The sequence below is a fragment of the Ranitomeya variabilis genome, chromosome 4 (genome assembly GCF_051348905.1).
Source record: "Ranitomeya variabilis isolate aRanVar5 chromosome 4, aRanVar5.hap1, whole genome shotgun sequence".
In the NCBI taxonomy this organism is placed as follows: Eukaryota; Metazoa; Chordata; class Amphibia; order Anura; family Dendrobatidae; genus Ranitomeya; species Ranitomeya variabilis.
In genome coordinates this window covers 259,196,470-259,223,391 of record NC_135235.1, presented here as the reverse complement: position 1 = coordinate 259,223,391, position 26,922 = coordinate 259,196,470, and the positions used below count along the sequence as shown (strand labels likewise).

The 26,922-nt window shown below is 44.9% G+C and overlaps 2 protein-coding genes, 1 non-coding gene and 1 pseudogene across 3 annotated transcripts; all 4 read right to left on the bottom strand.

The window, feature by feature from the left end:
- Positions 1–3,939: 3,939 nt before the first annotated feature.
- On the bottom strand, positions 3,940–6,557 carry LOC143768786 (protein kinase C delta type-like). The gene is made up of 3 exons (XM_077257426.1): positions 6,021–6,557; positions 5,851–5,894; positions 3,940–5,700 (listed from the first exon to the last, which is right to left on the bottom strand). The coding sequence occupies exons 1-2, from the start codon at positions 6,548–6,550 to the stop codon at positions 5,870–5,872; spliced, it is 555 nt and encodes a 184-aa protein (XP_077113541.1). The 5' UTR covers positions 6,551–6,557; the 3' UTR covers positions 3,940–5,700; positions 5,851–5,869.
- A 178-nt stretch (positions 6,558–6,735) lies between these two features.
- LOC143767823 (protein kinase C epsilon type-like) lies at positions 6,736–8,566 on the bottom strand. The gene is made up of 3 exons (XM_077256344.1): positions 8,321–8,566; positions 6,997–7,247; positions 6,736–6,802 (listed from the first exon to the last, which is right to left on the bottom strand). The coding sequence occupies exons 1-3, from the start codon at positions 8,564–8,566 to the stop codon at positions 6,736–6,738; spliced, it is 564 nt and encodes a 187-aa protein (XP_077112459.1).
- A 16,478-nt stretch (positions 8,567–25,044) lies between these two features.
- On the bottom strand, positions 25,045–25,230 carry LOC143771335 (U2 spliceosomal RNA). Its single transcript, XR_013215085.1, has one exon. It is a non-coding gene; the product is annotated as a U2 spliceosomal RNA (small nuclear RNA).
- Positions 25,231–26,596: 1,366 nt separating this feature from the next.
- On the bottom strand, positions 26,597–26,814 carry LOC143771185 (U2 spliceosomal RNA; annotated as a pseudogene).
- Positions 26,815–26,922: the final 108 nt, after the last annotated feature.

Below are 26,922 nucleotides of genomic sequence, written 5' to 3'. Positions count from 1 at the left end.
ATTGGAAGGCCTCATCTGCCACAAGTACATAAGGGACTGTTTCAGCATTGGAGCCTGGGAGTTGTCATGGTGGTGGGAGGTCCAACAGGTTTAACGTAGCCGCCGACCCATAATAGACGAATTGAAGACCCTTGAGTCTTCAGTTCGCCCATAGGCCCCAATATCTACAATTATAAACCTGTAGTTACTGTCAACTACAGCTAACAGAACTACAGAGAAAAACTGCTTATAATTGTAGAATTGGGAGCCCGAGTTTGGCGGCTTACGCACCCTGATATGTTTCCCATCCAGGGCTCCAATACCATGAAGAAAATCACAAGAGTCAGAAAATCCACCGGCTATTTTTGGCCAATCCTCCCTTTTGGGCTCCGGCATCACAAGTTCATGTAGTTTGTCCCATATTTGAACACATGTATCACGCACAATGCCGGAAATAGTGGACCTCCCTATCAGAAATTCCAGATGTATTCCGGCATAAGGTAATCCAGTTGACAGGAATCTGAAAGCACACAACAAAAATAAAATATTAGCAATGTTACAATGCTTGTTAAAATCCATAGTAAAGCAAAGTAATATGAGGATATAAAAAGGCAGGATACCAGTGTACCTTACAAAATGTACACTGGCTACTTACATTTTACATTAACTACATATTTGTATTTGATTTTGTTAAAATTGAATAATATAATTTAAATCTGATGCTTAGAAAATCAAAATAGGCCAAACAACATCATCAACATACAGTATGTGAGGATGGTGAATACATACCGTAAGGTAAGGAGAAGACGCTCCTTTGCGGATATGCATTTCCGCATCCTGGTCATGGGCGGACATACCGCCTGTTCAACCTGTGCAGCTGCACAGGGGACCGGAGGCTCCAGGGGCCCCTGCAGGCAGGGCCAGCGTTAGGGGCAGGCAGCTGCCTAGGTCCTCGCTCCCCCAGGGGTCCCCAGCTAGCGACACATCACGCAGCTGCTATGGGGCCCCTGTGAGGCAGGGGGCCCACCTGCTGCCAGCGCCGACTCCCCCGCCGCATTTAACTATACCGGCGTCTGCCGGTACAGTTCAAAGCAATGATGGAGGAGAGTCAGCTGACGGTCCCTCTCCCATCATCCTCCCCTCTGCCTCTGACAGACACTGCCGCGCACTCACTGTGTGCCGGCAGGAGCAGGAACTGGAAGCAGCGCGGGCACGAGGAGAGGTGAGGAGTGTGCTGTGTTGTTGTTGTTTTTTTTTACTCTATAACAGTGAGTACTGGACTGTGGGGCCATTCTGGGGGGGAGAGCTGCGCTGTATACTATGAGGCAGTGTGCTGTATACTATGAGGCTGCACTGTATACCATGAGGCTGTGTGCTGTATACCATGAGGCTGTGTGCTGTATACCATGAGGCTGTGTGCTGTATACCATGAGGCTGTGTGCTGTATACCATGAGGCTGCGCTGTATACTATGAGGCTGCGCTGTATACTATGAGGCAGTGCTGTATACCATGAGGCTGTGTGCTGTATACCATGAGGCTGCGCTGTATACTATGAGGCTGCGCTGTATACTACGAGGCTGCGCTGTATACTACGAGGCTGCGCTGTTTACTATGAGGCTGCGCTGTATACTATGAGGCTGTTCTGTATACTATGAGGCTGCGCTGTATACTATGAGGCTGTTCTGTATACTATGAAGATGCGCTGTATACTATGCGGGCAGTGCTGTATACTATGCGGGCTGTGCTGTATACTATGTGGGCTGTGTTGAATACTAAGGTGGGTACATTATACGTTATCTTCTATGGGGGAGGATGTGTTATATACTATGGGGGGTGCATTATATTCTATGGGGAAGGATGTGTTACATACTATGGGGGGCTGCATTATATTCTATGGGGGCTACATAATATTCTATGGGGAGGTGGGCTGTATTATATTCTATGGGGGGGTTGTATGTTTGGTATTTTTCATTACCCCTGTTCGTATTATCTTGTTAGTCTGGTTGGTATATTACGGTACACTATTAATCACCTCCTTCCTGCGTGCGGTAAGGGTGCGGACTGAGGGTGGAGCTAAGGCAAGGTATGTGGCCACAGCATCTTCATCATCAGAAGTAACCTGGGGAACAGGGCAAGCTAGGGGCCCCTAGTGTTAGGGACAGGGAATGAGCCCCTGGTCCCAGGACACCCGACAACAGAGTTGTGACAAATACACTCCTCAGTCCTCCAAATAGTATAGTACACTAATTTTAGTACTCAATATTGTATAATGCACCCCCCATAGTCCTTCATGTAGTACAATCCACCCCATAGTTCTTCATATAGTATAATGCATTCCCCATAGCCTTCCATACGGTATAATGCAGGTTCCATATAGTGCATATAGTATAATGCAGTCCCCATAGTACGATAGAGTGTAATGCAGTCCCCATAAAGGATAATGCACTCCATAGTCATAGTCATTGATAGAGTATGATGGAGCCCCCTCAGAGTATAATGCATCCCCCTCTCAGAGTATAATGCAGCCACTACATAGAGTATAATGTAGGCACCCCATAGAGCAGTGTTCCCCAACTCTGGTCCTCAAGAGCCACCAACAGGTCATGTTTTCAGGATTTCCTTAATATTGAAGAGGTAATAATTGCATCACCTGCACAGGCAATAATTCCATCACTTGTGCAATACTAAGGAAAACCTGAAAACATGACCTGTTGGTGGCTCTTGAGGACCGGAGTTGGGGAACACTGCCATAGCGTATAATGCAGCCACCCCATAGTGTATCATGTAGCCCAACTGTCCTGCAGTATTATGATTGCACGTACTCACTAATATATGAAAAAAAATACAATACTCACTTCTCCTAGTTCCCTCGCTGCTGCAGAGCGTCTCAGCAGCTCCACTGCCCGGCATAGCATGGTGCGCGATTAATTGACGTCATCGTGTACCCACTGCATCAGAAATAGAGGGGAATGATGGGAGAGGGAGCTTCAGATGACGCTCTCTCCTCTATCATTGCTTTCAACTGTATCGGCATCCCCTGACCCACGGATCCCATAGTGGCCTCATGGTGTGCCGTATTAGCGGCTGTGTGGTATGCCGCTATTAACGGTATACCACTGGCTGGGGGCCCCTGGAGGAGTGAAGGTACTAGGCAGATGCCAAGTCTGCCTACCCCTAATGCTGACCATGGATCTATGAGAGCTTTATGGCACCTCTGTAACAGTGGTAATGTGAGGGGATGTGTCATTACACCATGTACTGTTCAGGGTGTATGAAAGCTTAGTGATGTCCCCTGTAGGAACGATAATGGCGGCCATTTTGATTGTCATCCTTTATTTCCAGATACAGATCACTAGGAAATGACACAAAAGCTGTTACTATCACATCTCTTGCTGTGGACGCCTCTCTGCAGGGGATTCTCCTTCTTCATTAATCTTTTCTGGAGGATCTCATCAGACTGGCTGTCTATGATATGGGGGTCTGGTATAGGAAACCCATTCTTCTCTGTCCTGTTAGGAAGTTCTGAAGTAATAGAGGATGGAGCGGCTCAGTGTTCTCATTTATTAGCGGAAATGGAGAAAGGCCCCAGAGTCTCCTGCTCTGGACCTGACACTCCCAGGAATCAGAGCAATTACCTGATTTATCCCCATTGGATATAACGATATCGGGGCTCATCCAGCTTTATCTCATGTGTGACATTGATCCCCAAACTCCAGTCCTCACGGCCCCAACACATCATGGTGTCAGGATTTCCTTCATTTTGCACTGAGGATGGAATTATTATCGAGGCCTCAGAAGCTGCCGCAGGTTCTCTCCCCCGAGAAATACGAAGGAAATCCTGACACCATGATGTGTTGGGGCCGTGAGGCCTGGAGTGTGGGGGACACTGCTGTATGCGCCCACCAGACATAGGGGGCAGTATAATAATGACTACATGGCCGAGCAATGGAGTAAAGACAACACAAAGGTATAGGGGTAAAAAGAAGATTTTATTTATAGATGAGGTTATTATATATTATATATCATATATATGTGTAAATTATTCATCTATCAGACTAAATCTATCTATGGGCCCTGTTGGTCCAGAGGAAGGCGAAAACCCCCTGTGAGGAATCGGCCAATTATCCTCATATTAGGGGGGAAAATTCCTTCCTGACCCCAAATATGGCGATCAGAATGAATCCCAGGATCAAGGGCTCATAGCTAATGTGTATACGTAAGTTTAATGTAAAAAATATATATTATTTAAAATTATTATTATATTATTATTATTATATAAACGTTTATTATATAAAAATTTAAAAGTAATTTCTATTTTTTGGCTAATTTATGTTTATATTTGTGTCGACTATATTATTGTAAATCCAAAATCTTATATTATTATTTTACATAAATTATATATTTTTTATATTTTTTATTATAAACATAAGAAGCTACTTATTTATTCTATTTTACTAGACCTATCTATGGGCCGTGTTGGTCCAGAGGAAGGCGAAAACCCCCTGTGAGGAATCGGCCAATTATCCTCATATCAGGGGGGAAAATTCCTTCCTGACCCCAAATAAAGTATGGCGGTCAGAATAAATCCCAGGATCAAGGGCTGATAATGAACCGATGAGATTAAAGTAAAAAAATGTGTTGTATTATTTTTTTCCTACTAATCTGGTAGCATGTTTGGACTAATTTATGTCTATATTTGGTTAGGAAACATTTTTTCAACTAATAATATTTTATTTTGTATCTTTTTTATGCTCTAAAAGTGTGCACTTACTTATTAACCTATGACACTAAATGCATGTATCGGCTGTGTTGATCCAGAGGAAGGCGAAAACCCCCTGTGAGGAATCGGCCAATTATCCTCATATCAGGGGGAAAAATTCCTTCCTGACCCCAAATATGGCGATCAGAATGAATCCCAAGATCAAAGGCTGATACCTAACCTGTGTAATGTACCTAACCTGTGTAATATACCTGTCATGTAAAATAATATATATGTTTCTTTACTTGGACTAATTATTATTTATAGGAACTATTTTTTCTTTTAAAGTAAGAACATTTTATTTTATTATAACTTTTTTTGTGCTACTAGTGTGTGATTCTACTTATTAATCTATTATACTAAACCTATTTAAGGCCGTGTAGATCCAGAGGAAGGCGAAAACCCCCTATGAGGAATGGGCCAATTGTCCTCATATTAGGGGGAAAAATTCCTTCCTGACCCCAAATATGGCGATCAGGTTAAATCTCAGGATCAGAAGCCGATCTATGTCCTACATCTATGTGCTGATATGTACTGTGTGCTATGTGTGTGCCTGTACTGATGATGTAGTGTGGGGACCTGCACTGACCATGTAGTGTGGGTGATGCGTGATGGGTGCGATACTTACCAGGCCTGTGCTAAGGTGAGTTCAGGGATAATGGCCGCTCCTTACATGCTGCTGCTCAGCGGCCCCAGGACTGAAAGGTGCGACTATTGTTCCTGAACTCACCAGATAGAAACTTAGCACAGGCCGCTCCTGGGGTAGAAGATCTTCGGGCTGGAGGGATGTTAGATGCCAGCCCAGGAGGTCAAGGGTCTGGGGCAGTAATGGCAGTGGTCCGGCATGAAGATGGTAAAGAGAGAGATGATGTTGAAGGGCAGCCGAGGTGTCGTACAGCAGCAGAGACGTGAGGCACGGGTCAGGAGGCATGAAGTTCTGGGCAGTTGGCACGGGCTCATCCTGCAAGACATAAGAGGAAGACAGGAAATCTATCTACCGGATCTTATGTTATATTAGGGGAATGGTCTTTATAATGAACCATTCTGCTATATAACATCAGATACAATGTACTGACATAATAGGTGTCCTGTGTGTACATCGGTCACTCACCAGATGGTCGTGAATTCTTTCACAGTCCAGATCTTTTCATCCACCTAAGAAAAATAGAAACATAAAGTCACTGTCAGAAAAAGTGAAAAAAGGTAAGATCGATGATGATGATTACCACAATGAGAGAACAGCACCTGATGAGTGTTATCCCCAGAGGAGGAGATACTTACCGGGTCCAGCTTGGTGACACGTACGTAAATCCGGCCACGGGGTGAAGGACTGTGTGCTCCGGCCACTGCAGATGGTGGTTCTCCAGAACTGGCCTGAATGGTGTAAATGGTGGCTCTACTCTCCTTTCCTCCAGATCCTCCCAGCCGATGGTGGTAAAGAATGGATGCTCTCTGATGTTCCCACTCACACCCAGGCGTGTCTGAGGGTCTTTGCGCAGCAGCTTCTTGATGAGATGTTTCACGTCAGCATCAAGCCAAGTTGGAAATTTTGGCTTCTCGTTGATGATGGATTTGAAAGCCATTTGCTTGATGGGGCCGTTGTAAAATGGATATCGCCCTGCTGCCATCCTGGACACCACAATCCCCAGGCTCCACCAGTCCACTGCTGCACCATACCGTTTTCTACGATGCACCTCAGGGGCCATGTAATGGAAAGTGCCCGTCACTCCAGAGGTGTTTTTGGAGGAGGAGACGCCATCTTGGGCAAGCCCAAGGTCAATTATACGGATGTGGCCATCTGCATCCAACATGATGTTATCCGGCTTTATGTCACTGCAATGAAAGAAGAAAACTAAATAAGAAATCTGTCCAGTGATACAAGAGATGGAAAATGGGTCACTACAAAATACGGCAGAATAGGCGGCAGGACACCAGGGAAGCCGGGGGCCATATCTACAGCTTGTAAAGGGGACAGAGAGAAGGAGGAAAGTTCTGCTTACCGGTGGACGATGTTGTGTCCGTGGAGGAACTGGAGGCCACTTAAAATCTCTGCTGTGTAGAATCTGATGGAGATAACAGAGTGCAGAATCAATGTCATGAAATCCTTCTCTGGCAATCCCCAGATACCATGGCACCCCACCTCCTGCTTCCAGCACCCTAAATATATGCCCTGCCAGTGCTCCCCTAGCTGCACCCCAACCTCAGGTTTTTTCCCTTTCTCTTAGTTCTCTTTTAGGTACATTCTCTGCTTTCTCACCTCACATTGCCGATGTTCAGGCAGCCGCACATCCTGATCAAATCCTCCACGCTGCCACCGGACAGGTACTCCATGATGAAATATGCCCTGTGCTGAGACTGGTGTGCGGCATAGAGGTGGCACAGGAATGGGCAGTGTCTGGCCGCCAGGAGTATCCGCCGCTCTCTCAAGATGGTGTCCTCGTTGTCCCTTTTGGTGATCATTTTGACGGCCACGTTGATGTTACTGCCGGGAACAGATGCCAGGACCACCTGAAAAACACAAATGGAGAATACTTAGAAGGTGTCTGCAGGGGTGGAAGGATCTGGATTTTATAGTCCACAATGCGCATGAGAAAACTGAGTGATCGCTCAGTCTGCTAGTGACCAGGACCATATAGAGGAGCAGATCTATCTATCAGAACAATGCACTGCCTGCTCCATGGATGGGTATGGAGAGGTCTTAATAAATATTCGTCATTTTAATATTTAGTTCATAAAACAATAATACACATGAAAATATTTAACTTTGTAATACATTTTATCAGCCAAATCGGCTTCTTTCTCCGCCAGGACTGATTTTTTATTTTCAAAATTCTATGTACCTGGGTAAACTCTGTTTTTAGTGAAGACAGATTGTTACATTACTGAGGGGAGATGACAGTTGGTGCTGATAATATTCTATGCAGAAGGGAGGGGGGAGGAGTTTTGCATTTAGCCCCTCCTCTCCACTACATTGAATATTATCAGCACCAACTGTCATCTCCTCTCAGTAATGTAACAATCTGTCTTCACTAAATACAGAGTTTACCCAGAAATTGAGAATATAGAATATGAAAAATCAGTCTTGGTGGAGAAAGAAGATTTATCTGATTAGAATTATTACAAAGCTGCTTATTTTCATGTTTGCTATTGATTTATGAAATAAAAATTAAAATGACGATGACGTTTTAAAGGGTTTTCCTCTGTTACCATATGGAAATAAACAGAGTAAGCATTAGTAGAGGCATTGAGTTGGCATTGGTATGGTCCAAATATCATTGATTATCTAGATTTAATAAAAACACAGAGACAAATGTATGTACAATATGGCAGCCTGATAGGAGAAAAAAATAATGTCCCCTGCCCTCTACAGCTGTGACCCCTGAGATGAACCCTCCAGTATAGAAGAATACCAGGTTATAGCAGCACTAGCCCTAACTATGGTGATGTCTTATACCTCATCTCACAGAAGGACACTACAATGAGCAATAACAAAGCAAGACATGGCTGATAACATAGAACAATACATGGGGATATATGAAAAATCTCAGATTTCAAATAAATAACAAATATGTAGGCCTTACTTTGCCAAAGGCGCCTCTACCTAGGACCTGGTGGATGTTGAAGCGGCTGATGTTAAGCCTGGCATAGGGGCCGGATGATCCAGGGTCTCCGCTGCATCCAGGTGTTGGCTCCTCCAATCCGCTGTTGTCTCGTCTCATTTTCTTCTTTAATCCGGTCACGCTGTCCTCTTCCCTCTTCCTCTTCTCCTCGTGCCTCTTCTCCTCGCTCCTCTTCTCGCTCTCTTCTCCTCGTCCAGTAGTCGCCATTCTCCGTAATCTCTTCCCGCCTGTAGACCTCGGTCCAATCACTTCAGCTGACAGTTGAAAGTAAATGGCAGTTGGTCGTGTGCAGGTGACCAGAGGTCAGAGGTGAGGGAACCCTCAGGTGGCTCCTGCCAGGCAGTGGCTCCTGGCCCTGCTCTCCTATACACTGTGATGTGGGCATCATGGGTGACAGTTTAGAGTCCAGAGGAACGGCAGAGAACTTCATGGCGACTTCCAGTAGTTTATTTATTAGATTATTAATCCCTCTATGTGTTTCATCATCGTTCCATTTTATAACTTACATTATTTTTGTATTGTAAAGTTAATATTTTTATTCGTTTTTCTATGTTTCTTATCACATATTTCCTCGATGCCCCATTTCCCTTTATCATTTCTCCCAAGAGTCTATTCCACCAAAGTGGTGCGCACCTATTACCCCCAGTGCCAACCAGCCGGCTCTACTGCACCTCATGGACAGAATACACGGAGCTGTAAACTCTTCCTGAGCTTTTATATTCTCTGTATAACCAACACTTTCTACCAATTATTACCTCTTACCAGGAATATGGTGATATTGGGGCAGTATATAATAAAGCCATCAGTGCTATATATAATACAGGTTGTACCGTTCCCAATAACCCATCACATGTGATTTACAGTAATCCCACCACAACCCATGGGAAGGACGGGTCACTGCTGCTCATCTCTGGGGTCACCGAAATCTTCTTCTTCCTCTTTATAATATCGCTTTATTTACATGTAACACAAAGAAAACAATTAAAACCCCTATAAATGAAAATGACCATGTTATTACGGCTTCTTTGTGCTATTGTGTCACAGTCACAGGCAGTGAATACACCGTACCATTTACTGCTGCAGTCAGCGATTAGTTATATACTGGCGGATTGTCACCGTTATTGTAATGCAGGTCCTGTCGCCCTAAATCTATAAACATTAATCCCCCAACATGTTTCGCACGCTCTCAGGCATCATCAGGAGAATGGGGATTAAAGGAGTAAGATGTCACCGCTCACTCCCATATTATTTGTGGTGCAGACGTCTTATGACGTCACATCCACACAGACATGTGAAGACATTGCACAATTAGCAGGTGTCCTAGTCTCATAAACAGGACAGGACACAATTATTGACAACTGTGAACACACCTGAGAGGGCTACCTTCAGGGAAATGTCATTAAATTAGACATATGACATCAGACACCATTTAATGGGTGATCTATCACGCCCGATGTCCAGGTGGGAAAATCTACATTGGTCTCCTTGCTAGAGAACTTCACGTATGTATCAAGGAACATGTAAGAGATATGGACAAATCTAGGACAGAGGATGATCTTGAACAATTTAAAACCCTACTAAGATATTTTCAACAATTCCATCATAGGGATTCAAGTCTTCTCAGAGTTCTTTTGGGACCGAGAAGTGGTGATCTCAAGAAAACTCTTGCTTACATTGAGAGCAAGTGGACTTTTAGATTGGGTACTGACCAGGCTTAATGAAAATCTGGGGTTTGGTTCATTTTTAGAAATATGGAGGCATCTTTTGGGAGGTGGGTTTGTGTTTTTTTATTGATTTTAACTCATATTTGTTTGCTCTGCAGTATACGGCCATGAAGGCCGGATTTTAATCCACCTATTTATATCCATGTATGTGATGATTTCTACTTTGTGAACATTTTTCATCCTATAAAGAGATGGAGGATTGGGGGAGGAAAGTCTTCCTACAAACAAGCTTGTTTTTCTCTGCTATTGTACTCCATGGATCTGTTGCAGAATATATGAATGTCATGCCGGACGCTGTTCAGACCAGGTCGTTCGACAGACAGCGGTAATTCCGCTTTTGACCACTATTTGCTCATTGGCGTTGGCTAGATTTTATCTAGCTGTTTCGGGGATAATTTACCTGATCCTCGGATTGGAAGCTGGGCCATGCCCATTGCCTTTAAATAGTTCTCCTGATCATTGGGCGTCGCCGATTATAGCTTCTGTCTTGTGCGTTGTTATCTCGGTCTGGAGTGGAGAGCTGGTTGTTGGAGATTCGTTGCTGGTGGTGTATTTTCCTTTGTCTTATTTACTCCTTCCTATATTTGTATTTATTTTGCCCTGCACATTTATAGTGTATTCCTGAGTGTCTGCGGCGTAGTGTATATTTTCCTTTATCCTTGTCTGTGCTAATTGTGGGTATTGGTGTATTACCTCTTCACTGGGTGGTGGGCGGAGGTTTCAGCCTAGGGTTGAAACAGGAGACAGGGTGAGGTTCGAGGCCTGGACATGCACACCATCAGTGTAAACTCCAGGATTTCCCTAGTCTGAGGGAAATTGCAGGGGCCCGGGTTATTAGCTCTCGCCCACCTAGTCTCCCCGTGACATTATAATCGGCCCAACAACAACAACAAAAAAAAAAGGGGGTTTCTTTTTTTTGTGTGTTTTGTCATGGATCCCATGACTTCCATAACCCGCCAGTTGAGGGCGCTGTTCCTACAGGTCACTGAGTTGAGGGGGGCAGTGCAGCAACAGGGACTAGCAGTATCTAATGTGCAAGCTGGAGCGACAGGAAGAGTTGCTGAGCCTAAATTTCCTTTGCCTGAAAAATTTGCTGGGGAACGCAGTAAATTTGTTTCTTTTCGTGAAGCTTGCAAACTATATTTCCGCATGCGCCCGATCTCCTCGGGTAATGAGGCTCAGCGTGTGGGTCTGGTGTTGTCATTGTTAAGCGGGGATCCCCAAGCATGGGAGTTTTCTTTGCCATCCGATTCTGCTGCATTTGACTCTGTGGAGAGTTTTTTTCCCTCTCTTGGAAAAATCTACGATGAACCTGACAGAATGGCTCTAGCAGAATCTAAGATATGCACTATTCGCCAGGGGGAGCGAGTTGCAGAGGATTACTGTTCTGAATTTCGTCGCTGGGTGATCGATACACAATGGAATGATCCAGAATTGCGGAGTCAGTTTATACATGGGATTTCAGGAAGGGTTAAAAAAGCCCTTCTGATGTACAAGACTCCTACTTCTCTAGATTCCGCTATGAGTCTGGTTGTCCGCATTGTTCGCCGTTTGCATCAGGGGGAGCATGAGACACCGCCTATGGGAGAGGGTTTAGGTTCACTTGAGGTTGCTGCAGGTGAGCCCACGGAGCCTATGCAAATCGCAGGGGTGTCACATGTGAAGCGTCGAGCCTCTGAGCTCAGGAAGCAGGGAGCCTGTTTTTACTGTGGTAAAACTGGTCATTTTATTAACATCTGTCCTCTGCTGTCTAAAAAAAACGCAACGGCGGAAAACTTCTAAGCTCAGAGGGTGTGGAGACCAATCTGAGCTTATGTATATCCTCTATGGTGGTTTCTCAATGCATGCTCCCTGCTAAGGTTTTTATCGCTGGCAGTGAGCTGCCAATTACTGTTTTTGTGGATAGTGGTTCAGCCACAAATCTCATTGATGAGGAGTTTGCGCGCTCAGCAGGTTTTAGGATTGAAAAACTGTCGCATCCTATCCGCGTGGTCACCATCAATGCTGCTCCTCTCTCTCAGGGGGAGATTACTGAATTTGTGGCTGAGGTGAAACTCCATATTGGAGTTCTACATTCCGAGCGGGTTACATGTAAGGTGCTCAGGAATCTTCCTGCTCAGGTGGTTTTGGGTTTTCCTTGGTTGTCTATGCACAACCCGGTAATTGACTGGAAAACTCAGGACATAATTCAGTGGAGCGAGTTCTGCCAGGAGAATTGCCTGGCCACATGCGTGGCTGCGGTGACTTCAAGCGTTCCGGAGTCACTTCTGGATTTTGTGGATGTGTTCTCTGAGAAGGGTTGCTCAGAGTTGCCGCCACATCGTCCCTATGACTGTTCTATCAGGTTTAAACCAGGGTCCAAATTGCCTAAAGCAAGGATGTTTAACATCTCCGGTCCGGAGAGACAAGCATTAAAAGATTACATTGCTGAAAGCTTGAGCAAAGGGCACATCAGGCCGTCATCCTCGCCGGTGGCAGCAGGGTTCTTCTTCGTGAAGAAGAAAGATGGCGGATTACGCCCGTGTTTGGATTTCAGGGAGTTGGACCAGATTACGGTTCGTGATCCATACCCTATGCCACTGATACCAGATTTGTTCAACCAGGTGGCAGGGGCTAAGTGGTTTACCAAGCTTGACCTCAGGGGGGCATACAACCTCATAAGAGTCCGTCAAGGTGATGAGTGGAAGACGGCTTTTAATACCCCTGAGGGTCATTTTGAAAATTTGGTGATGCCTTTTGGGTTGACTAACGCACCTGCAGTGTTCCAACATTTCATCAATGATGTGTTCTCGCATGTTTTGGGGAAATTCGTTATCGTGTACCTAGATGACGTCCTCATATATTCTTGCGACCGTGATGCTCATTTAGATCATGTCAGGCAGGTGTTACAGCTTCTCAGAGAGAATAAGCTGTATGCTAAACTTGAGAAATGTGTATTTTCTGTTCAAGAGTTGCCTTTCTTGGGTTATATTGTGTCTGCTTCTGGTTTTAAAATGGACGCCGCTAAGGTGCAAGCGGTGCTGCATTGGGAACGTCCTGATAACCTGAAAGCACTTCAGCGGTTCCTTGGGTTTTCTAACTACTATAGGAAATTTATCAAGGATTTTTCCATCATTGCTAAACCGCTAACTGACATGACTAAAAAGGGTACCATTTTCTCCGTTTGGCCTGAGGCTGCTGTGCACGCATTTGAATTTCTTAAGAACAGTTTTGTTTCAACCCCCATTCTCGCGCAGCCAGACGTATCAAAACCCTTTGTTGTGGAAGTCGATGCGTCTGAGGTTGGTGTGGGGGCGGTACTATCTCAAGGCTCATCTTTGAGTGGTTTGCGTCCGTGCGCCTATTTCTCCAAGAAACTGTCATCTGCCGAACGTAACTACGATATCGGCAACAGGGAGTTGTTGGCAATCAAGTTGGCCTTTGAGGAATGGCGACACTTCTTGGAGGGGTCGGTACATCAGGTTACTGTTATTACCGATCATAAGAATCTGCTGTATTTGGAGTCAGCCAAGCGTCTGTCCCCCAGGCAGGCTCGCTGGGCATTGTTTTTCACGCGGTTCAATATTGTTGTCACTTTCAGACCGGGGTCTAAAAACACTAAGGAGGATGCTCTGTCCAGGTGTTTTCTGGGGGGAGAACCTCGGGAAGATCCAGTACCCATCCTCCAAAAGAGTGTTGTGGTTTCGGCTCTCACTACCGAGGTTGAGGCTGAGATTGCCGAGGCTCAGGAGGAGGTACCATCTGAGCTTCCCATCAACAAATCTTTTGTACCGCTTCATCTCCGCTTAAAGGTTTTGGCGGAGCATCATGATGCTGTCCTGGCTGGCCACCCAGGGGTTAGAGGTACCTTGGAGTTGGTGTCACGTCGGTTTTGGTGGCCCAAGATCCGACAGGACGTGGTCTCATACGTGTCAGCTTGTACCACGTGCGCTAGGGCTAAGACGCCCCGCTCCCATCCTGTTGGCACACTACTTCCTCTTGAAGTACCTAGTAAGCCATGGACGGAAATCTCCATGGATTTCATCACTGATTTGCCCTCATCAGCTGGGAACACGGTCAACTTGGTGATTGTTGATCGGTTTTCTAAAATGTTGCACTTTGTGTCTTTGCCTTCGTTGCCTAACGCTAAGACTCTGGCTCAGGTATTTGTGCAGGAGGTGGTCAGACTTCATGGGCTTCCGTCTGACATCGTGTCTGATAGGGGGTCTCAGTTTGTGGCAAAATTTTGGAAAGCATTTTGCTCACGGCTGGGGATCAGGTTGTCTCATTCTTCAGCGTTCCATCCTCAGTCAAATGGTCAGACTGAGCGTATGAATCAAAATTTGGAACAGTACCTACGCTGCTTTGTCTCTGATAACCAGGAGGAGTGGTCTACCTTTCTTCCTTTGGCTGAGTTTGCCATCAATAATCACCGCCAGGAGTCGTCTGGGGAGTCTCCGTTTTTTTGTGTTTACGGGCTACATCCTCAATTTTGTACCTTGAGTCAGAGGGGCTCTTCCGGCGTTCCGGAGGAGGATCAGTTAGGAGCACAATTGTCATCAGTCTGGAGGAGAGTTAAACAGCGCCTGTTGAGTGTGGGTGCTAGGTACAAACGTGTGGCTGACAGTAGGCGTGTGCCAGGTCCGGACCTGAGTGTGGATGACTGGGTGTGGTTATCCACAAAAAACATAAGACTCAAAATACCGTCCCTTAAATTGGGTCCACGGTTTATTGGTCCATTTAGGGTCACCGCCGTCATTAACCCACTAGCGTACCGATTGGAGCTCCCTACGGTGTATAAGATACACAACGTGTTCCACAGGTCTCTTCTAAAGAAGGTGGTGGGTTCTGTGGATGCGGCGCCTATGCCACCTCCAGTCTTGGTGGATGGTAATTTGGAGTTTGAAGTCTCCAAGGTGGTTGACTCTCGTGTAGTGCGTCGCACTTTACAGTACTTGGTACACTGGCGTGGTTATGGGCCTGAGGAGAGGTCCTGGGTACCAGCCTCGGACATTCATGCGGATCGGCTGGTCAGGTTTTTTCATCGTCGCCATCCAGACAAGCCGGGTCCTATAAGCCGTGAGGGCCCTGGGGTCCCTCGTAGAAGGCGGGGTACTGTCATGTCGGACGCTGTTCAGACCAGGTCGTTCGACAGACACCTGTAATTCCGCTTTTGACCACTATTTGCTCATTGGCGTCGGCTAGATTTTATCTAACTGTTCCGGGGTTAATTTACCTGATCCTCGGATTGGAAGCTGGGCCATGCCCATTGCCTTTACATAGTTCTCCTGATCATTGGGCGGCACCGAATATAGCTTCTGTCTTGTGCGTTGTTATCTCGGTCTGGAGTGGAGAGCTGGTTGTTGGAGATTCGTTGCTGGTGGTGTATTTTCCTTTGTCTTATTTACTTCTTCCTATATTTGTATTTATTTTGCCCTGCACATTTATAGTGTATTCCTGAGTGACTGCGGCGTAGTGTATATTTTCCTTTATCCTTGTCTGTGCTAATTGTGGGTATTGGTGTATTACCTCTTCACTGGGTGGTGGGCGGAGGTTTCAGCCTAGGGTTGAAACAGGAGACAGGGTGAGGTTCGAGGCCTGGACATGCACACCATCAGTGTAAACTCCAGGTAGAGGGTCAGTCAGGATTTCCCTAGTCTGAGGGAAATTGCAGGGGCCCGGGTTATTAGCTCTCGCCCACCTAGTCTCCCCGTGACAATGAACTCTAGAAATTGTCTCTGGCTAGACTGTGAATTCTTTATTATTTTTTTCTATGAGACATTATGGAGGCTTGATAGACTGTTGAACAGCCGGGATTGTGAACCTCTTTATGGACTTGATTTAATTATGATAGATGCTTGTGGACAATCAGGTTACGGATTTTATCATTTGATTTAATGAATTGATAATTGATATTATTAGCTTTCTACAAAATTATTAGCTATCTGCAAAATTATTTTCTCTATTATATGGCCATATGGTATGTTGACACATTTAGACCTATTTTTATCTGTGTTATTGGGGACCATACTTTTCACTTTATACTTTTCCCTATTGTTGCTCTGCCTTTTTCACATCTTTTAACCCTTTGTAACTTACCTCTGTTTACATCAATTTCACTTGTGCAATTTTGGCAGAGCCTTATGCTTTGCATACAGTTATTTATATTATATATTTTTACCCCTTTTTATACTTTCTCTTATGATCCCCTAACTTTCCTGCTTTGGTATTGATAATATGCTCAGATTTTTAAGTGTTAATTTCTATTAATAAAATTGATTTTATGGTTGAACATATTCTTTGATTCCCCTGTTACTTTAATTACACCTATTGGGGTTTTTTGTGTTCATAATGCTTTTTGAATTTGGACCTGTTATTTTTGATATTTATCTTGGAAAACTTCTTGTTTAACTACTGAAATATGTCATCAGTAAATGCACTCAATACTTTGTCGGGGCTCCTTTTGCATCAATTACTGCATCAATGCGTCGTGGCATGGAGGCGATCAGCCTGTGGCACTGCTGAGGTGTTATGGAAGCCCAGGTTGCTTTGATAGCAGCCTTCAGCTCATCTGCATTGTTGGGTCTGGTGTCTCATCTTCCTCTTTACAATACTCCATAGATTCTCTATGGGGTTAAGGTCAGGGGAGTTTGCTGACCAATCAAGCACAGTGATACTGTTGTTTATAAACCAGGTATATTGGTACTTTTGGCAGTGTGGACAGGTGCCAAATCCTGCTGGAGAATAACATTTCCATCTCCAAAGTGCTCTAAAATGTCCTCGTAGATGGATGCGCTGACTTTGGTCTTGATAAAACACAGTGGACCTACACCAGCAGATGACATGGCTCCCCAAACCATCACTGATTGTGGAAACTTCACACTAAACCTCCAGCAGCTTGGATTGTGGCCTCTCAACTCTTCCTCCAGATTCTGGGACCTTGATTTCCAAATGAAATGCAAAATTTACTTTCATCTGAAAACAACACCTTGGACCACTGACAACAGTCCAGTTCTTCTTCTCCTTGGCCCAGGTAAGAGGCTTCTGGCATTGTCTATTGGTCATGAGTAGTACAGGACAAGACGTGCACTCTCGCTGGTGTTGGTGCAGACTGAACTTGGAGGGATACTCCAGAATATAGTCCTATGTAACAACAGTCGCACTCAATAAGGAGAGTTCTTCTGAATTTTGTTAGTCAAAAAATGTGGTTTCTTTATTGTGAACAAACACCAAAATAAAGGTATCACCGCAGTGTTTCAAGGTACCTTGAAACACTGCGGTGATACCTTTATTTTGGTGTTTGTTCACAATAAAGAAACCACGTTTTTTGACTAACAAAATTCAGAAGAACTCTCCTTATTGAGTGCGATTGTTGTTACATAGGACTATTGGTCATGAGTGGCTTGACACAAGGAATGTGACACTTGTAGTCCATGTCCTGGATACGTCTGTGTGTGGCGGCTCTTGAAGCAATGACTCCAGCAGCAGTCCACTCCTTGTGAATCTCCCACAAATTTTTAAATGGCCTTTTCTGAACAATCCTTTCAAGGCTGTGCACCTTTTTCTACCACACTTTTTCCTTCCACTCAACTTTCCATTATTATGCTTGGATACAGCACTCTGTGAACATTAGCTTCTATGGCAATGACCTTTATTGGTTTACCCTCCTTGTGGAGTGTCAATGACTGCCTTCTGGACATCTTTCAAGTCAGCAGTCTTCCCCATGATTGTGGAGCTACTGAAACAGACTAAGGGACCTTTTTAACCCCTTAGCGACGGAGTCAAATTTTTGAAATCTGACCAGTGTCACTTTATGTGGTAATAACTATGGAATGCTTCAACAAATCCTAGTGATTTTGATATTGTTTTTTTGTGACACATTGTACTTTATGATAATGGTAAATTTAGGTCAATATGTTTTGTGTTTATTTATAAAAAATGTCAGAAATTTGAGAAAAATGTTAAAAAATTAGCAATTTTCAAACTTTGAATGATTATCCCTTTAATCCAGATAGTCATGCCACAGCAAAACATTAATAAATAACATTTCCCACATGTCTGCTTTACATCAGCACCATTTGTAAAATGTTCTTTTATTTTGTTAGCATTTTAGGAAGTTTAAAAATGTAGCAGTAATTTTTCATTTTTTCACGGAAATTTACAAAATTTATTTTTTTTAGAGACTTAGCCATGTTTGAAGTGCCTTTAGGGGTCCTATACATTTGGAAACCCCCAAAAGTGATACCATTTTAAAAACGGCACCCCCTGACATATTGAAAACTACTGTCAGGTAGTTTATTAACCCTTCGGTTGCTTTCCAGGAATTAATGCAAAGTGACATGACAGAATTGAAAATGTGTATTTTTACCACCTAAATGTCTCTAACTTCTGAACAGGTTACAACAGCCAGCAGACTCTTAGGCCAGAATTTGGTCATGAATTGCCAATCGCAAACATCAGGACCACAAAATCATGATCTCAGGGCACCAATTGGAAATAGGAGGCCCCCACAGTCTGTTAACCATTTATAATGATGTAGTCACTATTGAAAGCAGCATCTAAGGGGTTAAACAGATTTGGACAGTGCAAACACTGATAGTGGCTGATGCAGCAAGTTGTCAGCTACAGTGTACAGCTGATAGCTGCTGGATTGTCTCCTGTATGGGGAGGCTATTCTCTTATATCTCAGGTCAGTTAAAAGACGTATTGGCGGTCATTAAAGGGTTAAACGCCTTTGCAGGTGGGTTTTTTGTTAATTATTCTAATTTGCTGAGATAATGACTTTTGGGTTTTCATTGGCTGTAAGCCATAATCATCAACATTAACAGAAATAAACACATGAAATACATCACTCTGTTTGTAATGACTCTACATAATATATGAGTTTAACTTTTTGTATTGAAGAACTGAAATAAATTAACTTTTTGATGTTGCACATCCCTGGAATCAGTGTTTCTATCTTTTTATTATGCTGTTCTCAAATTACAAAAAAAACTACTGAGAAATTCCCTTTACGGGTGCATGTCTTTAAATATGTGTAACTTGTTCTGTGTATAATATTTAATTTTTTTAGATTTTTACATAGAAAAGCATTTTTGGGGATTTTTTTTCCCATATTTTTGTAGGTTGGTGACAGAGAGACAGAGGCATGGGCGGACATACCGCCTGTTCAACCTGTGCAGCTGCACAGGGGCACGGAGGCTCCAGGGGGCCCCTGCAGGCAGGGCCGGCGTTAGGGGCAGGCAGCTGCCTAGGTCCTCGCTCCCCCAGGGGCCCCCAGCTAGCGGCACATCACGCAGCTGCTATGGGGCCCTTGTGAGGCAGGGGGCCCGCCTGCCGCCAGCGCCGACTCCCCCGCCGCATTTAACTATACCGGCGTCTGCCGGTACAGTTCAAAGCAATGATGGAGGAGAGAGCGTCAGCTGACGCTCCATCTCTCATCATTCCCCGCTCTGCCTCTGACAGACACTGCCGCGCACTCACTGTGTGCTGGCAGGAGCAGAAACTGGAAGCAGCGCGGGCACGAGGAGAGGTGAGGAGTGTGCTGTGTTGTTTTTTTTTTTTTTTTTACTCTATAACTGAGTACTGGACTGTGGGGCCATTCTGGGGGGGAGAGCTGCGCTGTATACTATGAGGCAGTGTGCTGTATACTATGAGGCTGCGCTGTATACCATGAGGCTGTGTGCTGTATACCATGAAGCTGTGTGCTGTATACCATGAGGCTGCGCTGTATACTATGAGGCTGCGCTGTATACTATGAGGCTGCGCTGTATACTATGAGGCTGCGCTGTATACTATGCGGGCAGTTCTGTATACTATGAGGCTGCGCTGTATACTATGAGGCTGTTCTGTATACTATGAGGCTGCGCTGTATACTATGCGGGCAGTGCTGTATACTATGAGGCTGCGCTGTATACTATGCGGGCTGTGTTGTATACTAAGGTGGGTACATTATACGTTATCTTCTATGGGGGAGGCTGTGTTATATACTATGGGGGGTGCATTATATTCTATGGGGAAGGCTGTGTTATATACTATGGAGGGCTGCATTATATTCTATGGGGGCTACATTATATTCTATGGGGAGGTGGGCTGTATTATATTCTATGGGGGGCTGTATTATATTTATATTCTATGAGGGGTGATTGCATCATACTTTATGGGGGGGCTACATTATACTATATGAGGGTGGCTGCATTATATTCCATGAGGGTTACATCATACTCTGTGGGGTGGCTGCATTATGCTCTATGGGGTGGCTGCATTATACTATATGTGGGCTGCATTATACTGTATCAAGGACTATGGGGAATACATTATACTATATGAAGAACTATGGGGTGCATTATACTGTGGGAAGTGAATTATAGGACTGAGGACTGAGGAGTGTATTATACTATATGGAGGATTATGCGGTGTGTATTTTACAATATGGAGGACTGTGGTGCACATTATAATATATTGAGGACTATGAGGTGTATTATAATAAACAAGTAAAATGCTGCCTATTCATCCATTGATTGGATTGGTTATGCCGGAACAGAAATCTTTGTTCTCAGCAGCACATCGCCGTTGTAAACTGTAGGTGTGCTACTGGTAACATGATACTGTATGGTGATCTGTTAGTGATCTATTAGTGATTGTTCTGTTCCCATCATTCTCAGACGGTGTAAAGAGGCTGGGAAACAAGCGTTGAACAACTTCAGTATTGTCGATCACATTCCTTTAGTGGCCTGAACTCAGCGCTTGTAAATACAACAGAAATGCTTCTGCGTGATGTGCAATATGTTAGGATTTGAGGCCCCATTTTAAACTTTGCCTAGGGCCCCACTTTGCCTAAAACCATCCCTGCCTGCAGGGTGGCTAATAATGAGGGCAATCTGGCCAGTTTATCCGTCTCCGGGGGGCCCCTGGCCAGATTGCCATCATGGGATTGCAGCTCCGCTGCCTGCAAGAGAAAAAGGCAGCAGAGCTGCAGGGAATGGATCCATCCTGCTTCCTGCCACACAGAAGCGGCTGAATGACATAATCATTTAGCGCCACGGCTGTGTCAGACAGGAAGCTGCCAGCGATGGTGCGGCTTCAGGATACTGTGTGAGCAGAGGTGAGGTGTGTGTGTGCAGAGAGGTGAATGGTGCTGTGTGTGTGTAGGTGGAGGAGAGGGCAATGATGGGGGTGACGGGGCCGAAGGCAATGATTGGGTTGATGGAGAGGGCAATGATAGGGGTGGTGGGACAAGAGGAAATGATGGTGGCAGTGGAAAGGACAATGATGGGGGTGGTGGGGAGGAGGCAATGATGGAGGTGGTGGAATGGGCAATGATATGGGGTGGTGGGGGAGAAAGCAATAATGGAGGTGGTGAAGAGGTCAATCATGGGGGTGGGGGAGAGGGCAATAATGGGATGCGGGGGATTAATAATGGGTTTAAGAACAGGGGGAGGTGGAGGAAGACATTATTATCGATTATTATGTCTAACAGTCCCTTAGTATAAAGTTTACTCACTTATGTATAGCACAGTCCCTTAGCTTTGTCGCCTTAAAAGGAGGGGGGCCCAGGCACATTTCCTGCACAGGGGCCCCAAGCAGTCTGTGTCCGCCCCTGATCCTGGTATCCTGATACGTTATTCCTGGACGTACTGTCTCCAACAAGATATCAAAGGTGGGTATTGTCATGCGACAGTACTGGAAGAATTTGTCCGGATGTGTCCACAGAGCTGAATAGAGTCGGTGAAAATTCCCTTTAGTGAGGCGTTGCCGCAAAAGTGGATGCACCCACATTCTTCTCCTCCTTCGCGGATCAACTATCACGGGGGTATGGCTGCCCAAAGAGGCGTGACAAGACCCAATTCAATAACACCCGCTGAGTTGGTGTGAAATGCAAGAGGTCACACATGTTGACCAAGTACCACCACAACACCTACACAAGCACAGCAACAAAATGGCCATATGGGAGGGTTCCACCTGTTGGAGAGACCTTAAATGGGATTATGCTGATGATTTAAATTAATTTCAGGCCTCAAAACCATTAAATGTGCATTTTGCAAGTTTGCGGGAAAAAAAGCGCATTACGGATGCCATACGGATTACATACAGAGGTTTACATGCGCAAAGTACGCAGCCACACCCTGCCTACGGATTACATACGTATCACTGTTTTGGGATCATTTCTGCGTATTACGCCAGTAAAAAATGGACCGTATTTCCCTACGCTGAGTGTGACGCCGGCCTAAGACTGCAGACACTTTCGGGCATTTACAGCAGCCACAAATGCAATGTGCACGTTGCTTTATTGATGCAAAACCCGGATCTTTTGCGTTTCATCTGAAGTATCCCACTGTGAGAGGTGCGGGTACTACATCCATCTGTGCCAGCCCTAAAATAGAAGTAAAAAACACAACATGAAGGGCAAACTCACCAAAAACTTGTCAGATGACAAATGCACTCGTATTTAATCTACAGATTATAAATGCTAAAGCAGGACAGATAAAAACACATTTCAGTTAATAAACAAAAAAAAAAAAAAAAGCCTAACTGCATCCTTATTAGCTAGAACAGAGTGATTGCGTTTAATATTAATATATATATTTAATTAATCGCAGCCGCAGTGCATGGGGCCTCGGTTTATTTGTCATTTATTTACAGCCACTTTCCCCGATAGGATTGTATAGGGCATTATTCATTAGTTATTATTCTAAATCGTGCATTTTGAGCGAGAGTTTGCCAAGATTTGTTTGAGCAGCAGCAACAAAATAAAACTGTCATCTAGAAATACAATGGAGGAGCGCGCCGCTTATACGCACCCCTTGCTACTTCTCCTGATTGATTAATTATGGACTTGTCGTCATGTAGAACATTATTCGTAACGGAACAAGGTTGTGGTAAGGTCTCGGGAGCTATGACAATATTGCCTTACCACCTCTGGGTGGCTGAGTCTTAATATTCCTGCCTCCATGACATGCCGCCATATGGTGTGCTATAGGATATCGAATGGCAGAAAGTCTCTCCCCATGGTTCTAGGAAAGAATAGCTGTATAATACGCGCCAATATTAAAAGGAGGAAGTACATGGACGTCTGCAGGCGGCGTATTATGGTGCTGACAGCTGAAATGTAAGTCGTCTAGTGGTTCGTCCATAGTTGTTTTTTCGGCCAAGAATTTTCAAGTAGCGTCTTGTGGGTGTGATTTTAAGAAATCTCATCCTCATGTTACATAAAATAAATAAATAAATGCATCCACAATGGAAATGGACAAGTCATTTAACCCCTTACAAACAGTTACTTATTCAAATCTGTGCAGATGGGCTGTTTGCCCACTTTGATGCCAGTTATGATGCCCAGAACCCATTTGGGCCAGGCTGGAGGGACCTGGGTTTGATGCGGGCCATCACTATCTATGTATTCTTAGTGTGAAATCAGTGGCCCAAGGGCATTTAACCCTTTAAAAACACCAGTTACTTATTCAAATGGCCAAAATTGATTGTCTGCCCACTTCGATGCCAGTTCTGATGCCCAGAAACCATTTGGTTGATGTGGGGCGCCCTGTTCTATATGTATGCAGTGTGAGATTAGTGACTCAAAGTCATTTAACCCTTTCTTCAACGTTCTTTGGTGCCCACTTTGATGCCCATGTTTGTGCCAGTTTTATTGTTTTTGTAGCTGTATTTAAGTGTATTCACATCAGGGCACCTCACTGCATCGTATGTTATTATTGTGATGCTTATTTTTTGTTGTTAAACCTATAAAAACAGAAAAGAAAAAATTGCCGAATAAGAAACCAACTTCAGTTCAGAATAAGAAACTGAACGAATAAGGGTATGTTTCCACGTGCAGGAAACGCTGCGTGTTTGACGCTGCGCAGAGCCCTGCGATTCCGGACATGCTGCGCGTCTTTTTAGATCGCAGCATGTCCGTATACCTTGCGGCGACGCTGTGCCGCCGCAAGGTATAACAAAGGGCCCTATGAGTGGGGTGCGATCATGCCGGATGTGTGCAATGAACACATCCGGAATCATCGCGTAACAGAAAGGGGCGGAGCTTAGGGCGGAGCGGGTTTGCCGCTCCGTCCATACCGCCGGCCATCCTGAAGGTGGACACATACCCTAAGGCCGGAGACACACTGGTGCGAGATACGGCCGAGTCTCGCTGGTTAAAAGCAAGCTGTGGCACCTGCACTCCGGAGCGGAGCGTGCAGCTGCATAGCAATAGATGGAGCTGCACGCTCCGCTCCGGAGTGCCGGTGCCACAGCTTGCTTTTAACCAGCGAGACTCGGCCGTATCTCGCACCAGTGTGTCTCCGGCCTAAGAAACCAACTTCAGCCTTGTGAAAGAATGAGGCTATGTGCACACGCTGCGGATTTTGCTGCAGATCCGCAGCAGATTGGCTGCTGCGGATTCGCAGCTGTTTTCCATGCGGTGCACAGTACCATGCAAACCTATGGAAAACAAAGTCCGCAATGCACATGCTGCAGAAATTACTGCGCGGAAACGCTGCATTGTTTATTCCGCAGCATGTCAATTCTTTGTGTGGATTCCGCAGCAGTTTACACCTGCTCCTCAATAGGAATCCGCAGGTGTAAAACCGCAGGTGGAATCCGCACAAAAACAGCTGTGCGGATTTCCTGCGGGTTTATCAAAATCAGTGCAGAAAAATCCACACAACATTCCGCAACGTGTGCACATACCCTTAACATGCTGCATCATGGCAAAAATGCAGCAGGACTCAAAATACCGGTATGTGCAGGGAAAAAATACAGTGTGTGCATAAGCTTTTAGAAATCTCATTGATTAAAATGCTTGACATACATAGGTGAAAGCAAGGCAAGGCACACACACAAAATGTTGCAAATGGTCAAGCGAAAGTGAGAAAAATGCTACACTTGGCATCTCAAATGTGCTTCTTTGACCCTGAAAAGAATTCACATCGTGGGTTAAAACACAACTTGCGCTGATTTCAATTCAATCTGTTTTTGGAAACCGGATCAGAGAAGGAGTGCACTGTTCCCGGAGATACTGCAATAACGGGTCAATGCGTGAGTGGACAGAGCAAGCTCTTTTTCCATCTCCCTGTTCTAAAAATCCATTTAATATATGGTCCCCAATTAGGAGAAGTATCAGATATTAAACTGATAACAGATACTACAATTGATCTTGGGCGGCGGCGAAGACGACGACGATCATAGCCAAAAAATATATGGTCCCCAATTAGGAGACGTATCAGATATTAAACTGATAACAACAGATACTACCATTGATCTTGGGCGGCGGCGAAGACGACGACGATCATAGCCAAAACGCTGAGAAGCGATAACCAAAAATGGTTTTGTACTTGTGCCGCCTGGAGGCCTGACACTGATCCTTCATCATAGCCAGAAGGCCAAGAAGCAATAACCAGAACTCGTTTTGCACTTGTGCCGCACCAAGGCCTAACACTGATACCCTTTAGGGAGATGGAGCAAAAGATTGCCCTGAGGAGGACATTTTAGCAAACCGGACGCCTTCACAATGGCCGTTCTGCCGTTTGTTCAAGCTGTGAGCCCCTCGTTTTTAATCTGCATAACCCCACCTATTGTAACCCTCCTACCCCTCTTTGTTCCTATGTGCCCTCAGGAGGAGGTGTGCGAGAGGGAAATTCCAAAAACAAACAAGCGAACAGCTGTCTTCCCTTAGCTCTCCAGATGCTGGGTATAGACCCTGCTGCCTATCTACCACCATGCTGCTTGCCGCTGCTCCGGCAGCAGACTGAAGATGACTGCCACCGCGCTGCTTTTTATAGGCCAAGGACCCATTGTGACACGTGAGGGTTCCAGCTCATTGTGACACGTGGAACGACCATGGCCAAGGGCCAATTGTGACACGTGAGGGTTCCAGCCCATTGTGACACGTGGAACGACCATGGCCAAGGGCCAATTGTGACACGTGAGGGTTCCGTGAACAGATTCTATAAAATGCAGGCAGCGCACCTGGTTGCTAGAAAGCATTAGAATACTCACACAGGTGGAGATAGGCAGCGTATTCGAGATCAGCACAGACACGATTTTTCCTTTTTTTAAATACATATACACCAAATTTAAAAGTCAGTGGTCCACAAGAGGGAAACAAGGTTTTACAAAAGAATTCATGCGGTCACAAATGTGGTATGTATGGCAGAACAACTCATTGGATACTTCAATTTAAATGCCAAGTACTGACAGCAGGGGGGCCTAACTTTGTAGATGGATAGCACAGTATATATGCAACACAGTAACAAAGGCATAATACAGGCCTACATCTTAACACACCTGATGCAACCAGTAAAGACAAATTGATTGATTGATTGATTGATTGCATATTGAATGCAAAATAATGCTTGACATACATAGGTGAAAGCAAGGCAAGGCACACACACAAAATGTTGCAAATGGTCAAGCGAAAGCGAGAAAAATGCTACACTTGGCATCTGAAATGTGCTTCTTTCACCCTGAAAAGAATTCACATCGTGGGTTAAAACACAACTTGCGCTGATTTCAATTCAATCTGTTTTTGGAAACCGGATCAGAGAAGGAGTGCACTGTTCCCGGAGATACTGCAATAACGGGTCAATGCGTGATTGGACAGAGCAAGCTCTTTTCCCATCTCCCTGTTCTAAAAATCCATTTAATATATGGTCCCCAATTAGGAGACGTATCAGATATTAAACTGATAACAACAGATACTACAATTGATCTTGGGCGGCGACGACAACGACGACGATCATAGCCAAAACACCGAGAAGCGATAACCAAAAATGGTTTTGTACTTGTGCCACCTGGAGGCCTGACACTGATCCTTCATCGTAGCCAGAAGGCCAAGAAGCAATAACCAGAACTCGTTTTGCACTTGTGCCG

What these genes read in the sequence shown, in the direction of transcription:
- LOC143768786 (XM_077257426.1), bottom strand. Translation starts at nt 6,550, where the DNA reads ATGTTGGATGCAGATGGCCACATCCGTATAATTGACCTTGGGCTTGCC. An exon ending in GTGTCACCAAGCTGGACCCG is followed by an intron (nt 5,895 to 6,020) that starts GTAAGTATCTCC and finishes TATTTTTCTTAG; the next exon opens with GTGGATGAAAAGATCTGGAC.
- LOC143767823 (XM_077256344.1), bottom strand. Translation starts at nt 8,566, where the DNA reads ATGGCGACTACTGGACGAGGAGAAGAGAGCGAGAAGAGGAGCGAGGAG. An exon ending in GTAGAGGCGCCTTTGGCAAA is followed by an intron (nt 7,248 to 8,320) that starts GTAAGGCCTACA and finishes TGTGTTTTTCAG; the next exon opens with GTGGTCCTGGCATCTGTTCC. An exon ending in CTGAACATCGGCAATGTGAG is followed by an intron (nt 6,803 to 6,996) that starts GTGAGAAAGCAG and finishes TATCTCCATCAG; the next exon opens with ATTCTACACAGCAGAGATTT.